The 16,460-nt window shown below is 49.2% G+C and overlaps 6 protein-coding genes across 6 annotated transcripts; 2 read left to right on the top strand and 4 right to left on the bottom strand.

Moving 5' to 3' along the window:
* Positions 1 to 1,360: 1,360 nt before the first annotated feature.
* On the top strand, positions 1,361 to 2,207 carry LTR84_008036 (uncharacterized protein; the record flags this gene model as incomplete). Its single annotated transcript, XM_064851586.1, has 2 exons — positions 1,361 to 1,510; positions 1,557 to 2,207. The coding sequence occupies 2 exons, from the start codon at positions 1,361 to 1,363 to the stop codon at positions 2,205 to 2,207; spliced, it is 801 nt and encodes a 266-aa protein (XP_064710589.1).
* Positions 2,208 to 3,953: 1,746 nt separating this feature from the next.
* SHO1 (Transmembrane osmosensor) lies at positions 3,954 to 4,973 on the bottom strand (the record flags this gene model as incomplete). Its single annotated transcript, XM_064851585.1, has 4 exons — positions 3,954 to 4,454; positions 4,502 to 4,624; positions 4,678 to 4,833; positions 4,887 to 4,973. 4 exons carry the CDS (start codon positions 4,971 to 4,973, stop codon positions 3,954 to 3,956), a joined length of 867 nt encoding a protein of 288 aa, XP_064710588.1.
* A 1,809-nt stretch (positions 4,974 to 6,782) lies between these two features.
* Positions 6,783 to 7,497, bottom strand: LTR84_008034 (uncharacterized protein; the record flags this gene model as incomplete). The annotated part of the gene is made up of 2 exons (XM_064851584.1): positions 6,783 to 7,195; positions 7,245 to 7,497. The coding sequence occupies 2 exons, from the start codon at positions 7,495 to 7,497 to the stop codon at positions 6,783 to 6,785; spliced, it is 666 nt and encodes a 221-aa protein (XP_064710587.1).
* A 1,168-nt stretch (positions 7,498 to 8,665) lies between these two features.
* LTR84_008033 (uncharacterized protein) lies at positions 8,666 to 10,351 on the top strand (the record flags this gene model as incomplete). The annotated part of the gene is made up of 2 exons (XM_064851583.1): positions 8,666 to 9,323; positions 9,408 to 10,351. The coding sequence occupies 2 exons, from the start codon at positions 8,666 to 8,668 to the stop codon at positions 10,349 to 10,351; spliced, it is 1,602 nt and encodes a 533-aa protein (XP_064710586.1).
* An 810-nt stretch (positions 10,352 to 11,161) lies between these two features.
* On the bottom strand, positions 11,162 to 12,598 carry LTR84_008032 (uncharacterized protein; the record flags this gene model as incomplete). The annotated part of the gene is made up of 2 exons (XM_064851582.1): positions 11,162 to 11,824; positions 12,035 to 12,598. 2 exons carry the CDS (start codon positions 12,596 to 12,598, stop codon positions 11,162 to 11,164), a joined length of 1,227 nt encoding a protein of 408 aa, XP_064710585.1.
* A 624-nt stretch (positions 12,599 to 13,222) lies between these two features.
* Positions 13,223 to 16,209, bottom strand: LTR84_008031 (uncharacterized protein; the record flags this gene model as incomplete). Its single annotated transcript, XM_064851581.1, has 4 exons — positions 13,223 to 13,995; positions 14,054 to 14,335; positions 14,396 to 14,516; positions 14,701 to 16,209. 4 exons carry the CDS (start codon positions 16,207 to 16,209, stop codon positions 13,223 to 13,225), a joined length of 2,685 nt encoding a protein of 894 aa, XP_064710584.1.
* Positions 16,210 to 16,460: the final 251 nt, after the last annotated feature.

Raw genomic sequence — 16,460 nt, 5'->3', positions numbered from 1 at the left:
ACCCAGGCTGCATTGATTTCCGCCTTGTTGGTAGGAAATCTCGGCTACTACTAGCAGGGACAATGGAATGTGGGAAGAAGAATACAGGTCGGGGCCTTCCTTGTTGCGGCCTAGCCTCGCCTGGGAAGCAAATCATCCATCGTCTTTCTCATCAGCCACAGCAGTTTCACGTGTGGTGATGTGCTGATCTTCGTTGTACCTGGCACCTTGGAGAAGTGGCAAATGAACTTCCAAGTCATCTGCACCATGGTGTTTAAGGCTATTGCAGCATCAATTGGTGAGTTTGTCTTTTCTCAGCCTGATTTATCTAATGCTCTACCAGCCAGCTAAATGGAGGTAGCCAGGCACCCAGCAGGCAGGCAAACACGTTTGGCGTCACCATTCTCGTAGCACAAACTACATAGGTAGTGCTTAGCCTCGAAATGGGCGTCAATTTGTGTAATACGCATCGATGCCTGCCCAGTGTGAATAGGTATATTACGCCAGGTAGCGCGAATCATGTAGACTCTTACAAGGCAACTTTGCGCGAATCATGTAGACTCTTACAAGGCAACTTTGATTTCAGTAAGAGTCATGATGTTAAAGGCATGCCTTCTGTATTTTGCGAAACCCTGCATGAGTTGGTCAAGGTCCCCTCTCGTATTGCTCTGCTCTCCTGCACTTCGGGCGCCGTATTGCCTTGCCCCTATTTGAATTGCCAGGATAACCTCTGGGCCATGGTCAAGGAATGGAACTAGAAATGCAGGATAGAGTAATCTTACCCTTTCAAAATGATGCAAGAGTATGAAGCATGGAGCAGTGCTATGAAATGGAATACTAAAAGTCGAATCTTTTAGAGGCGAACATGGTTCACATGGCAGATCGACAGCCTTTAATGGAACCCTTTCAGCCTTATGAGATGCACTTGGGTGGCACTACGGGCGGCCTGCAGGCAGTTGAGGTTGAAACTCAAGACTTTCTGCGGGCGCTACTCGTACCAAGGTTCCCTTTGTGGCAGATGAGGCTGAGCGATCGCGGCGCGTCTCAGCTTCAACACGAGATGGAAACCACTTGAGGCTGCACCTCAAGCTGAATGTCCCTCGACTACATCCGCTCTCTCTCCCCTTGTAAATACGTTCTTTCCTTTTTGCATTGACCCGATTCCTGTACAGTAGATTCCTCATTTCCTTACTCCTTCCATGTGACTCTTGTTCCTTACTTTCGCTCCAGCTCCTCAGGCAACCAAACGACAGCCTCGATCTCCTTTTCTCAATACTCCCTCAAGCAACCACCGTCACCACACAGCATTCGATCTCCTCCAGCCAATTTGGGCTTCTGTTCAACTTATCTCATTCATTCATTGAATTTTCCTCTCTTCAACATGCGGCTGCAACTTGACCACTATGGTCAGCTCAAAACCTACATCCATATAGGCCAAGCGGCGGTCCTCTTCATAGCCTGGGTCTTGACAATAGCACTTTTCACAAGAGATGGTACAACTGATGGTCGAGTAGGCTGGTACTTCGGGCTTGTAAGGTGTTCAGTGTGTTAGCCCGTATAAGTTCTGACCCTGTTAGTGTTTCCTGACGATTCCCATCCTGATATACTTGGTCATGGTTCCAATGTGGTCACGAGCTCGCAAATTCGCCAATGTCTATGCCTTTGCCTCCTTGGACTCCCTCTCTGTCTTACTATGGCTATCAGCCTGGGCTGCTGTGGCATCATACCTCAATGCAGGCAAAGGCAAAGGCGACAAAAAGGATGCCGAGGGGTGTGACAACTTTAAATTCGGCAGCCCGGGGCGATGCAAACTCAGTGGGGTACTCATCGCCTTTGGTGTAATTCAGATGCTGCTGTTTGCTGCCACGGCATTCTTCTCATTCAGGGCAGTCATGACGTTCAAGCAGACGGGCATGATGCCAGCCGGTCAGATGGGAGGGAAGCCCAGCGATTTTTCCGCCCAGAACCAGGATGCCTTCTCGAGTAACATGCGGACAGATGAGGAATTTGATGAAGATCGAGAGACTGGTGGTCGTCCAGAATACAACTATCAAAAGCCCTCTTTTGAAGATGAGTATGCCCCTATTCATCAGAACGACCATGATGACATGGCTCATCTGCCGCCGGCTCAGGCACAAAGTCCTCTGAATCAGTCGGGCCTAGGCATTCAATCATATGACACAAGCTACAATAGCCGATTCGAAACGCAGCAGACTTCAGTTCGATGAAGCTCTTCAGTCTTTATCCGAAACAAAACGCAAAGGTTGGGTTCAATCGAGGCGTTCCGAACTCATCTTTTGAGTGGTTCACAGGAGTTCATTTTGGGTCATCACAATACCCAGGTGGTTACGTTTTTTGGCATAGATAGAGATGGTTCATTTTCAAAGCGTCGGACGGTTGCTTGTTGGGTTACCCATGCCATTCCATCGGTATCAGAGGGACGGTATGATACTTGAATAACAATCAACAAGATTGTACAGTTTACAAACATTCATACATCCTCATTCATCATGCCCTACATCCCTATGTTCGATTCTAGAACTACCTGAACTCTCACATAACCCGAGTGCTCCAACAGTATCAGTATCAGGCGTCCAGGGCCCAATATTGAACCCAGGGGACAGCCTCGCTGCAGATCCGGCCCCCTCTAAGCACGGAAATTTGACACCCATGGTTATCCATTCCAATGCTACCCACACGCCCTGTCCTGGAACTTGTCAATGCTTTCCATCGGGCAAGGTAACGTAGTCAAGCGAGTATTCGCTTCCAATCCCGATGCTGGATCCAACAGCATAGCTCCGGAGCCATGGCAGCGTGGAGGGCATGCACTCAAGGATGAAGAAGTCAAGTGCTGTCTGAAACCTGGATAGGAAACGACCTGCGAAGACCCAGATGCAGTAGTTAGGCATGCACGTATGAGTTGGGTGGTTTCTATTTGTTATGCGGCCTCGATGGGATTGTCCTTCGGTATTGAGACTCCCCATAAGATACGGCTAAACATGAGGTACCTGTTGAGGGACGTGAGATGACAGCGTCGAGAACTGGACTAGGTACTTTGGGGTTTTTTTGGGTTTGAATTGACATTTCAATTGTGCTTGATTGAAACTACTACTGTACACATTCATTTGCGTTCCCGATTTACTTCTCATCTCTGGGGCATCTCCTTTCTGCTACCTCTTTTCTGTGCTTGGGTCTTCATCAATAAATAGCTCCACAGAGTTTTGCGGTCAGAGGCTCTTTACATCCTTCAGCCAAGGTAGAAGTAGAGAGCTCGTCACAGCTGCAGTGCCTGCCATTGGGACATGATCTCTAATCCACTATCTTGCAATGATCGTGATTTAGCCTCTGATTTAGTCCTTGTTGGATATTGTGCATGTTCATGTTGATGAAAAGAACTCCATAATCCATCACTTTTTATGATGTCTCAATAGTCCCTTAAAGCACCATCAAGATTGATCCGCAAATATCGTTCCATCCTGCTCTTTCTGTCGATAGACATGATCGCATATTTTGGGGACAACAAAAAGAATCGGTGAGAAACGAAGGGTATTCCTGTCCTGTGCCTCCAAAAGCTCTTCAAACATGCTGAAACCAATTCAATCTTTGCTCGTGTAGATGACCTCCACGACTCGCGCCTTGACGCCTGTACAAGTTCAAGCCATACCGGTCATAGTCCAACATAGGGAAGTAATCTCCCAAAAATAAGTACCAATAAAAAGGTGCGTGCGCATTCATTTCCAGAACAAGGCGAGATAGAATCATCCAGTATTGCTACTGATCTCGAGCCCACGACATGACTTGTCGTAGGAATTGTTATCGTTGTCCATATGAATAGTGATGTGCTGAAGGAAATGCCTCGTCATGAAAGTCATTAAAGATATGGGTGGGTGATAGCCTCGCTTATCAGCTCCACCCAGATCTGGGTTGCTGGTTGCTGTATGCTGAAATCCTTCTCCAAGTCGTCGCGCACGATCTTATAATAGGATCAAGTAATTGCTCGGAGCGATACCGGTATCACCGTTCTCCTTCTTGGCTTGCCACCATCGCCCGCTGACATCTGAGACTTCGAGGATTTCATGTTTGCTGAAACTTATCTCGTTGGCGTCGTCGGGATTGGCCTCATAGCTGTAGATGGCCTTGGCACGATAAGGATATTCTGTTGGCTGTGGAGCCTCAGCCACCGGGGCAGGGGCGCTGGCTGTGTTGGCCATCGGTTGTGCCGACGCGCGTGCGGCCGAGCCTGCTGGTCCACCTGGGTAACCAGAAACGGGAGACGAAGTCTCGAAGCCATTTAGTTGAGCAGAGGTGTACATCTGTGGGGGTGGAGCTGTTGGTGTCGTGTCTGAGCGGTAGACATTGGTCATGCTTTGGGCTGGGCCACGGAAATCGCCACCCTCCTTGTTGAGAGCGAGTTGGTCGATGAACATTCTATGCGAGGCTTGGGGAGTGGAACCAAAGTAAAAGACCCAGATAACCTGTGTCTTGTGAGCAGGGAGATGACCAAGCCGAAGAGTCAACTTACGGTGACAATGGAGAGCAGAATGTGGCCAGCAGCGGCAGCTTCCATGGCGCCCTTTGGTGAGTATATTAGTTGATTGACGGTGGATGTAGTCATGACGATGGCTGCAGACAGAAACCCGACCACCTAGGTTTGTTAGCGTACGCGAACGCAAACATTGAATGTAGGTCTGTACTTACGGCGATACTGTAGATGTGACTGGTGTTGGTTCCGAAGACGACTGTGACGCCCACGATACAGCATAACATGTAGGCAACACTCCACCATGCGTACTTGGGGAAAGGATCATTGACATCTGCAATGATGGAAGAAATGAATGCAATCACCCATGCAAGCTGTTCACGTGGTTAGTGGAGGGGCTTGAGAGGGAATACGAGTGGTACTATACCAGAGCGATTGAGATTGTGGCCAACGCGAAGGGATCCCCCACAATGTTGCCAAAGGTGAAGGCCGAACTCCTGCGATATTCCACCATGTTGTCGTACTTTTTCAAAGATGGTGAATGCAGCGATCCGTACCCGGGCATGAAGGACTGGTAGTATTGACAGGAGGAGTCGAGAGAGACTCCTAGAATCGATTGAGAATGTCAAGGATGCAGAGACCGAGGGTATTCAGATGTACTCGTACGAGAACTCGAGGTCTTTCCGCGAGCAGGCTGGTGTGGTAGTTGGACCGGGCGCAGGAGGCTGAGTCGATGGATGGGATGGCGTGACGTGGTAACCCGTGAGTTTAGGAGAGAATCGATGCCAACGACACAGTCGCGGATGGATCACAAGCCAAGAAGACAAACAAAGTGGACTTGATCGGAGTCGAAGTGACGACAATGAAAAGACTAGCGATTGACAAAGAAAGAACGGGTTGGTCCAGTTTAGAAAAGAAAAGATGATGCCTGAACGAATGAATGAATGTGGTCCTGGTGTTGGAGGTTCAAGTTGGTTGGGAAGTCAGGAGGAGAAATGATCAGAGCACCGTTGACTGGCAGGGCAGGCAGGTAGTGGCCATGGCCAAGGTCCCAGGTTCGTGATGGGAGGATGGCAAGAAATGGCATTGGCAATTGGGGGGTGCCGAGGGCGGCCGGGGGTATCAGACCATGCCTAAACCAGTGGCTCTAGCACCGATAAGCCTCACGAGGAGCCCGTAATCTGTTTCAAATTCAACGCGCCTTCAGAGTCGATCGAGCCTCGATGTTCGTAAGCTCAATCACTCGTCGTCTCTAGATTTTGAATTTGCACTCCCTTGTTACGAAATGGCTATTTGATCTCGTACCGAGTCGGCACACGCAGGTCACGACATTTTCGTCGATCATTTCAGCTACAAAGTTGACAGGAGAAATCGTGGGTGGCTGCTCTTTGTGAGAGGCCATGGGTCTTGGGGTCTCAACCCTCAGTCTCAGGTGCCGAGTCCCAGGCCTGCCTCTCACCCTCGCTCAGAAGCAGCACTGAACACGCGTCGGCTTAGGCACAAACAAGCGCTGCGTGGCACGTAAACACACGTCCCACATCAGAGCCGCTCATTAATTCAGACTTCATCTGTCTACTTACTCTGTACGGTGGAATTGAAGTCCAAGGGTAATTTGGCAAGAGGGAACAAATCTCTTGTTCGTCCACACCGAGATCAAATGGTTCCTCCTCTCCATCTACGCCTCATCGCCCCTTGGATCCCTGACACCCGGATGGCTGCTCATCCGCGAACGATGCTCCATGAAATGAAACTGATCTTGACTCGTGCGAATGATTGGATCGCGACGCGTCTGAACCCTGGTCGCTCTTCAACCAACGTTCTCGCCCAATCCCGATCAATCCACTCTCTAGCCCCTAAAAAGCTTGTGGTTGTTCCCGCAATCCTCTTGACGAGGCTGGAGATTTGCAGTCCGTGGGCACTGAGCACTGAGCACTGATCACCAACGAGCACTCGCCACACTTTGTCATTTGCTCCTGCGATGTGTGGCGCAATGTTGATCTTGAATATTCTGTCCCAATTAGACTATTATGCCTCGACTTCTGTTGGTGAATCACCCGAGAGAGGCCAAGAATCTACCCAGTATGTGAGCCTGGTCCTCAATGCCGGTGTGCGACCTGCTGCTCTGGCATATGTGATATGTTCATGTCATTATCGCAAGGTCAGATACCCCTCGTGATCATGTTGCTACAGTCGTTGCTTCAGATGGACCAGCAATGATGTCAACAATTGTTACAGTATGCTGGATCGTGCCCGTCAGTCCAATTTGGTATCCTACTTTGGGACGCCTTCCAGAGGCTTACGAATGCTGTGATGCTGTGACTCGTCACAAGTATCCTTGTTCGTCTTTTGCTCTTCTTTCCCACCGTATGACGTTTCTTTCAACATCGGCAATCCGCGATTCCCAATCCTGCCACATATCACCCATGCCCACGATACCCGTAGTCACCCACCATTCGAGGCAGCGTGCACTACGCTCTCGAAGTTCGCGTACTTCTTCCTCCATTTGAAGCTCGACCATCCGAGCCTTCTCCAGTCCTGGACGCAGGGCAATCAATTTGGACGTTTGCACCGCGAGTGGGATTTGTAATGTTTGAAGAGAAGAAAGTCGCGAAGCTGTCTCTGGATACAATGATGCATGAGCAAGCACAACGGACGCTAGAGTGGCAAGGTCCTCTGATTTCGGTACGTCTGAACCCCCTCGAGAAACTGTAGCAAAAAGATCTGGATGAGTAGATGCTGGGCTGGTGATTAGTTGTCCTGCTTTCAAACAAAGGGGCCGACATACACAATCGATCTATGTCTCGAAGCACCGCACCAGCATGTCCATCAAGGTTCTTGAGATTCTTCAAGCCATCCTCAAGAATTTCGAGTTTTGTTTGAATTGTCTCTTTAGCTTTTGCTGGTTCTGTCACTGGGTAGGGTTGTCCAGAATCGTTGCTCTTGCCACTAAGTAGGAACTCAAGTCGATGCAGACGCGTTTCTAGTAGTGCGAGAGTTGCGCGTGCAGCAACTTCAGGATCCGCGATTTCCGCAGACATCTTTACCCGAATCACAAAGATCTTCAAGAAGTTGAGTTCAATGTTGGATATCAGTAATTCGAAACAATTACTGCCCTGCCGGCATCCAAACTTCCACTTCAACTTCAGAACGTTGATTTGAATCGCGTGCAAATCCTGTAAACATAGCAAACAGCAGAGGGGCAAACAGGGCAAACAAGGCAAACAGATTGCTGGGCAGTGATTACTTAAGCAATTCACGTGTGGTTACCTATGTTTGAGTGAAATTTCTACTGGACCAAGACTTCAACTTTGCTCCGGCCTGCAGATGTCTCTACACCGAGTAGAGCTGCTGTTCACAGAGACGCTCGCATCAGTTTCCTATACTAGGACCGCTGTCTCACTTTGATGCGGAAATAATGGTTCCACTTCGGCTGGCGTAACACAGTGACACGCTCTAAAAGATGGCTGGGAGAATGTCTGGCACCCAACCTTCAGCTCAAAATACCATTTGCTGTTGCAAGCCACCCAACGAGTCAGGGTTTCCATCTCGCCGTTTAGCGAACCCGAGCCGCTACCGGAGCTTGCCTAGTTTTCCAACGGAAGACCTCAAATCGACACGTTCGAAAGTACATTAGCGGGGTTTTTCGTCCTGCACGTAAGCGCATGATGGCCCTCGGAACAAATAATCCATCGACGCAAAGGAATAATCTATTGTTGTGGATAACTGATTGTACGTGAGATGTTTCCGACAATCTCAGTATGTTTGCCTTCAGTCTCAAGATTCATGGTAGTACAATCTCGAAGATTTCAGCACCGAGTTTCGAAGTCTGTTGGTTCGTCGAGGCTTGAAGCTTCACACCCATTTGGGAAATCCCTGTCAAGGCTACCCAATCATCAGGCGTCGACGCTAGCTTTAGACCTCGACCAGCCGCGAATATTCGCAGTTACGAAATGCAGCTATGTTCAAAATCATGGGACCATGGATCGACCACCTCAGTCCAGGTTATCCTGGTTTTTGCACATGGTCGGTCGGAGCAGACTTCACGGCCGAACCATCCTGTCAAAAAGAATGCCAGCAGCTCGCCGTGAACTTTCTCTTCCACACCTTTGCTTGAAGCCTTGACCTTCATCGACAGCTCTTAGACCTCACACTGCCCTTGCTGTGATGCCACCCGGCTCTCGATCGCGAGGCTGCAACACATGCGCAATGGCCCCTCCAGATCCTCATCGCTGGACTTATACCGATTATGTCTGCTTTCTCAGAAGCCATGGTTTTCACAATCTTGCTTGTTTGGACGACTATCTTCGATGGGGAGCCGAGGCTCGACAGAATTCTTCGATACCGCAACCTCAGAAATCGACATCCATTCTACTGGAATTTGGCACCACCGGCCTGAGAACTTCAGACCTTACCGAACCTTCCAAATTGAGACTTCTGCTGAAGGAATGGACGAAAAACCGGCCTGCGGAGAGCCCTCAGCTCCAAAATGTCCAAGGTCGGATTATCATGGTCAACAACATCAATCCTGAGATTGTGGATACATTAGGCGGAATCTTGAATATTGAACCAGCTTTCTTTGCGTCTCATATAGCTGATCCTGGCCTCGGAAGCCTAGGAGAAGTCCACACCGGGTCACCACTCGCCTCGGCAAATCTTCGTCACCAAAAGGATTTCTTCAGCCTCGAATATCCATGCGCTTTTGTTCCTGCAAATTGTGGTAAAGACGTTGATATCGACAAATTATACTGCAAGGGGAACTATCGTCGGAGAGTAGAAGTATGCGGCAGATACGGAAAGCAAAAAGTTGCTGTAGCCCGCCGAAAGATTTCATTCTACATGAAGAAAACCCTGGATCCATGGTTATGTGAGTACCATTCTTATATGTGCTTTCAACACAACCCATCGATCCCCTGATGTGTTCCTCGAAAGATACTAACTCGTTCAATAGGTGTGGTATTGGTCGATCCTCCAGTATCATTTTTCACTTTAGGAGCCGAACCCGCATTCGGGGCCTATTCACCATCCCAGAAGCTCGACGTAAGCGGATTTCAAGGTGGTTATCTGGACTTCCTCGAAATGCGAAAACCAGTCAACAAAGATGACCACGACTTCCGGGCCTGTGGATCGAGACCCATGTGTCCCAACCCCTTCGACGACCTCTGTCGACACTGGCAGATCAACGCGCGAGAAGGGAGGTTGAATCTGACCGACAAGAACATTGTCAACATCATGAAGCCAGCCTTCCAGATAGCAGCGAGCGAATGCGTCAATTTCTTCGACTATATCCGAACCTCCCTAGAAAGCCAGCCGATATCGACATCCCTGGCGCAGGACGCCATCAAGACGAGAAAGACGCTCGACAGGTGCATCGCGCTCGATTCGATGCTAAGCCGATACAAGCCGATCCTCACAAAGATGAAATCCTTCGTGTCCAGCGACTCCGACCTCACCGACGACTATCGCAGTCTTTTGATCGACTTACACCACTACCGCGCCGAATGCGACTCCCAGATGCAGCACATCCTCGCAGTATCACAGTGTCAAGACACCGCGGCTTTGAATTCCATAAAGGGCGAATCCGTCCGCCACGCCGATTACTCGCGATATCTGACCATCATCGCATTGATATATGCTCCGTTTGCGCTCGCTTGCGCCATCTTCAGCCTACCGCATGACTTTGCGCCTGCTGCGCACTACTTTTATGGCTTCTTGCCTGCCACCGCTGGTGTAGCCATTCTATTCCTTCTCCTCGTGCTCCCTGAGGCCCGCGACCCGCTGCCCAGCATCAAAGCTGCTCTGTGCGGGAAACTGACGAAGAAAAAATTGCTGGCACCCAGGCCACCTAGCAGTCGGGCCAGTGTTGGCGAGAAGCGTATTGTCGAGGAAGTATGAAAAAGGCACCCTTACTGGACCTGGTATCGTTGAGTCGCTCTCGTCGAAATCAAGGGGCGAAATCAGACCTCGATAAGCTTTCGCCTTAACCTCCGTCATCTGACTCGGATAGAGTGCCACGATCGGGATTATGATTCATCGCATTTCCAGAACTAGAAGCCGACGCTCTGTCCTGCCTTGCGGGTTTCGGACTAAGGATTTGGTCTACGAAGCAAGAGTCAGGAGCTGAAGCGAAGGAAAGAAGGTACTTAATTGCTCTCATCCACGCGCTTTCAGACACCATTACATCCACCAGAAGCTTGATAATATGAGGTTGCGTTATCGAGATGGTATTTATACGTGCGAGAAAGTCCTCCCCAGCGGGAGAAGACACTCGAATACAGATACGAGGGTACCGTTTCCTGGCAACAGGTGCTGCAAGATCACCGATCTGCGTACCGCGTTGGGAATAGGGAAGATACATCCTACGTAGTATCTAACGGCGGGAACCACAGGACCGCGATACTATATCTCGTTGCTACTATGAATGACACGTGTTGAACCATACTTCATGAGACTCTGTAACAAGCTCGAAGTCCTTGCTAGCTTCTCTTAGACCCTCGCAAGCCTCACATCTAGTCGCAGACATTTGGTTTTTCCTTCTAAAAAGGGTGTTGTAGTAATTTTACAATATTGTCCCTTGCTAGCTAGCTGATGAGACCAACACCAGGGGTATTTACATATAAAGGACAGTAATATATACATATCTGACACATGAGGCATCGGGTCACAGAAATCGAAAGGTCCATCGATGGCAGCTGACAAGAAAATTCACACCTCGACTTTCGTCGGGATTTTGACATGCCCTCGTTTCCTGTCCTCTCTGGGCACACCATACCTGAACCCAGGACTCTGAACACCTCGACCGTCAAGACCAGTTCCTTGTCTGGTTGCCTGGACCTCGGTGACGATGAATTGCCATCGATCGGTGTCGACTCGAGTCTTCTTGCTCTCTTCGTAAGCCTCCCGTTTGGTTTTGGCAGCGTCTCGATTCTCCTTATCCTCCTTAAGACGTTCGTAGTAGCGCTCCTGACGCCGACCACGATCAAGGTCTTTATCCTTCGCGTACGCGATCAAATGTGGATGGGGAATTCGGCTGTCGGCGGGTTTCAAGACATATTTCTCCCGCCCAGGTTTTCCAATTCTCTCAGGCTTGGTGTCCTGCCACGGTTCAACAGCTCCTGTGCCCCCTTGGCCAATATCCTCAGCGTCTGGTAAGCGTGGTGCGCCACTGAAAACGCGACCTGCGTCTGTACGGTTGAATGCTCGAGATTCAGATGTTGGGTAGAAGAGTTGAGTGAGAGTGAGAGGATGTTGTTCGAGATCATTGATTGGCTCGTGGACGTCGAGTGGTTTTCTGGTATTGGGGTCGAGTTGGGTAACGGGAACCATTGCATGGATCGCCCTTGCGTAGGGTATGGCGAGTTGTTTTTCCTAACATCGACATAGGTCAGTGTTTAATCGCTTCAAGTCAATACAAGTAAGGTCACTGGGGACTCGGCAAGAGTTCAGAGAGTTGTAATTTGTTTTGTTTAGTTCACCATGCTTGGAAGTCTGGAAGACTAATCGATTTTGTTGTTCATCAGGTAATTGCTGCTCCAGGAGCAACGCGTGGAGAGAGTGCAAACTCAAGTTGGAACTCACCTCTGCCTTCATCCGGTTCTCTACTTCCACCAGTCGAATGACAGCAGCTACTCTTCGCATATCCACACCCATTTCAGCAGAAACTTGCCGAATAGATTTCTTGTTCACTTGTACTCGTCGCCATATTTCCAGTCGCATCTCTTCCGATAATATACTTTGGGATGTAAAATGGACATTCATGGGGAAAGGTCGCAGATCCTCAGCGGTTTCTTTTGGAATATCTGAGCCCTCGGCAGCTGCGTCCAGTGCTCTCGAATCAGCTGTCTCCGGTGTTGTTGAAGGGTTGGCTTCACCACGTTTGGTCGCACGGATCAGATTCCCTGTTCTATCGTATGCATTGAGGTAATTGGTAGAGCCCGGAAGAGGATGTCGAAAGACCTCCCCAGGGCCTTCGAGCCATTGTAAAAACTTTCTTCGATGAAGAGTCGGCTGACGTTGAGTTTCCACTGCGAAGACTGCTGGAGTAGAGGAGAAGTTGCGCCTTAGACAGGACTTGCAGTGTGTTCCGCTTGATGGCTTTGGGAGGACTGATGTTGATAGACAGGGTGGTGCTCGAGGAGGCATCTTGCTCTGCTAGCACCTCGGTGCTGGAACGTGTGAGGCGGTCACAATAAGTACATTTGTTCACCCTAGTAGCAGTGTGCTGTTGCAGGCGAGTGGTAAGTAGAGTAATAAGAAAGGGAACAACGGTGATCAGGATGTAGAGAAGCTAGAGTTTGTAGGTCTGGGTGATCTTTTGCGGTTTTGTTGGAATAATTTCAGGAAGAGCACATATTCGGCTAAGTTGCCTTATCAAGGTATTGGTTTGGAGAAGTCACGTGTTATCACTTTCCTGCCCCCTTTTGCCCTCCCCCATAAGGCTCCATTTGGTGTCGACTAGAGCGACAGCCAATGTTAAATGAAATCTTCATCAGTCATTAAAGATCTTTGACGAGACCAACTATAGGCCATCCAGTCTCTATCGTCATTATAATACATTTACAACCCTCATCACAGCGTTGATGGATGGTGGACAATATCACACCTTAGACCCTGATTGTCCGCGTGTTCCCAGATTGCCAAACGCCTCGCAAAAAAGCAGTACTAAAGCAAACCCAAAGAGCGACATAAAGCTCGGCTGATGCAACAGACGACTCATCGTAAACAGCCCTCGCGAAGTACTGATCTGCGTAATTTAAGCGATGATAGTTATGGTCTTCCGGCTAGCCGTTGGTACTGTTCGACCACAGGAGATCCGAGACCCCAAGACTCGTTCATGGTCGGTGGTCGAGTGCGCCTAAATTTTGCACGTTTTGTTGTTTGGGGCGTCCCAGGTGTATGGTGGATCATAGGGCTGAGTTCTTCGTCTGTACATCTGATGGAGAAATGAGGATGTCGGCCAGTACTGCTGAGTGGTTGATACTGAAAGCCTTCTAGATCACCATCGGTATTCGTCATGTCGACCGTCCACTTGCGAGCGATCACCTCACCCTTTGGTCCACCTCCACATGCGCCGTACAATGAAGTGCTGGGCGGAGAGTTCACTGCAAGAGCGAAAAGATTTTGTGGCTCGGTATAATCGGTCACATAGCCTTCTGTTGTGAACTTCCAGCACAAGTATCCCAAGGCGGTAGCACTGAGGAGGAATGTTGTAGAGAGTACAACATAAAACAGCGATTGCCAACCTTGTGTTCCACCTGAAGCATAGTCTTTGTAAGTATACATAGCTGGGAAACTCTGATATTGAGGTTCGGAAAGTGTTGTCTCGGTATAATTCCAATCATGCTCAAAAGGACCGTCTTGGCTCGCGAGCAAGAGGGTGCCCCCAGCAAGAACGCCAAGTGCTTCGCCAATGGTTGGTTTGGTCGTTGGGAGAGTAGTCGGTGTGTCTCTGTCATATTCAGGGATATACTGGGTAAGCAATCGAGCTGATGATGCATTTGCATCAGAAACTCCATTGTTCAAGGCAAGTGATCTGATCCCTGTTGGTTCGTGTTATTTGAATTCCTGGCATTTCGAACAGTAATAGACGAGACTTACATTCACCTCCAATATCCTTCCAATCACTATTCCACACTCCAATTGGCGCATCAGGTCTTGTTCGATAGTAAGGTAGCGTATTGCGCTTATCATCGTCACAGTGGACCGTAAGCAGACCCCCAGATTGTGCAACCTTATAATAAGTAGTACAATTGCGATATAATGCTGACTTAATGGTGCAAAGAACATGTTCGTTGGTGGTAGTGTCTTTCGGAGGTGTGGCGAGCAACGAGATCGCGGGAGGACCCCAGACTGAGGGTATGTGGACAATAGTATTATACTCTGGAGAGATCATGTTAGCACTATTTCGTCAATTGGGGAGCACTGTATAGATATACTCACCGATGGGGATTTTTGGGAAGAAAGGGGTAGTCTTAACCTCTGCGTCAGGATCAAAACCAAAGATACTATCGACGACCGTAGCATTGGGCACGTAAGTGGTAACATTGGTCACATTGACAATCTGTAAAACGTTGGTCAGCGAAAGGTTCCGACAATGAATCCCAACAAAAGTAGCATGTCACTTGGAATGGTGTGCGATTGAGTGCTCCAGAAGCACATTCAATATGATTAAAGTGTACCAATTCGCCCGCTTTGATACCAAAAATGGCGCCCCATTGGAGATGTGAAAAGGGAATGGAACTCACCATCGGACTGAGCTCTTCTGCAGATAAACCCACGCAAAGAATGTTGACGATGGGTGCTGGTAAGGAGGCTTGAACAATATATTCTCCTGCGCCCTGAAGATCATTAGGTTGAAGAATATGGTTGCTCTTTTCTCTGACAGCCTTGAAAATGCCTGCGTGTGGCATGGCCATAGTCACATTCTCCACAAGCCGACCGTGAGTAGTCGAATCAGTCGTGATATTTTCTCGGCTCGGAGTGATCCACTGGCCATTGACAGTTGTATTATCGTACAGAACGGCCACAGGCAACGGACGATGATCGAAGCTGCTCGCACTGTCTGTGGTATTGCCTGCCGCAACACTCTCTGTCCAGTCTCTAAGAAATGACGACAGGAAGGAGAACCCCATCCCTGCGTGTTTTATTTGGAGGCAGGTTGAGTTCTTGAAGTCATCGACTTCGGTTGTTGCAAAGGGGACTTCGCAAGTGTATCCAAGATACATGGCATTTGCGTAAGATGCTCTCACGAGCCCTGAAAGACTTCGCTCTTGGATGGGTCCGAATTTAAGCTTGGGCGATACAAGTGCTTCGCTCGCAGTGGTATACCAGGTAGTGCTGAAGGCACTGATCAACACAGTGGCACCAATAATTGAATTGGCGTATCGAACAGACTGCCAGCCGACCAAAAGACTGCCTGGCTGCATGATCCATGTCCTCATGTTCATCTCAGCAATGCTGATGCCACCCGTCCCATTCGCCCTCCAGAACGCACGTCGTGTCAGGACTTGACCCAACAAAGCAACGAATACGGTGACAAACGATATCTCGACGGTCTTGGAGAAGATGGCACTGAGCAATGAAGCATTTGCAAACGACAAGTGTCCGTTCGTGCCGACCTTGTCGCCCCATCTCGGCTTTGCTAGCGCAATCCCAAGGAAGATACCAGAAAACACGGTTGAGTAGATTGCTAGGAGTATAAGAGGTGCTGAAATCCACGACCAAGGACTTGTAAGAATGTCCCTCTGCGTAGGGCATGCGGCGTCGACCTTCCTCGGTGATGGAAGTAACCCCATGTCTGAGTGTAAGCTGCCAGGCGTTGAAGGTCCGAGGTAGGCAGAGGAAGCCTGGTAACTTGGTATATTATAGAACTCTGCCGTCTTGCCCGCATGACCAAATGAGACGTTCTCCTGGCTTGCCACGCGAGCAAAGTTAGCTGGCGATAGTGAAGCCGGACTGAGAAGCCCTTCTGTAGTGGTTGATCTTGTTATCCCAACTGGGACTCTTTTAATTTGAGAAGGATGTCCAACTATATTACCGAGGCCTAGTCCACGAGTCTTGGAACGGTTTGAATCGGTTTTGGTTTCGAGTCTCTCGTCATCGGAAACCGGCCGATGACCATCGTTATCTGCCATTGAAGAAGGCTGATGTGTGTTATGTTGTCCTCCAGCTACCTCCGGATCAGGACTATCGGCGTATTCTGGAAGCGCTGCATATCGTGGATTTCGAGGATTGTTCAGCGCGTGGATATCCATGGTTTATTAGAACATCGACGGCTTTGTAAATGATAGTAAGAATTACAGGTTGCAAGCCACACAGTGAAACTTCTGTGGCATGAACTAAGACATCACAAGGCATTGCTGCTAAATGTAAGAGGCGATGACTTACCGCATTGAAATTGCCAGCCACAATCCGACAAGCAGAAACTGGGCCTCAGTGGAGGCCTCAAGTCTTGGTCATCTCAAAAAAAGAGCACCAATCTGACAACGCCCCGCAGAGCGGTCGT

This window comes from Exophiala bonariae (genome assembly GCF_035927105.1).
Source record: "Exophiala bonariae strain CCFEE 5792 chromosome Unknown scaffold_3, whole genome shotgun sequence".
NCBI classification, from domain to species: Eukaryota; Fungi; Ascomycota; class Eurotiomycetes; order Chaetothyriales; family Herpotrichiellaceae; genus Exophiala; species Exophiala bonariae.
Note: the sequence above shows the minus strand (reverse complement) of the source record. Positions and strands in the feature narration are given on the sequence as shown.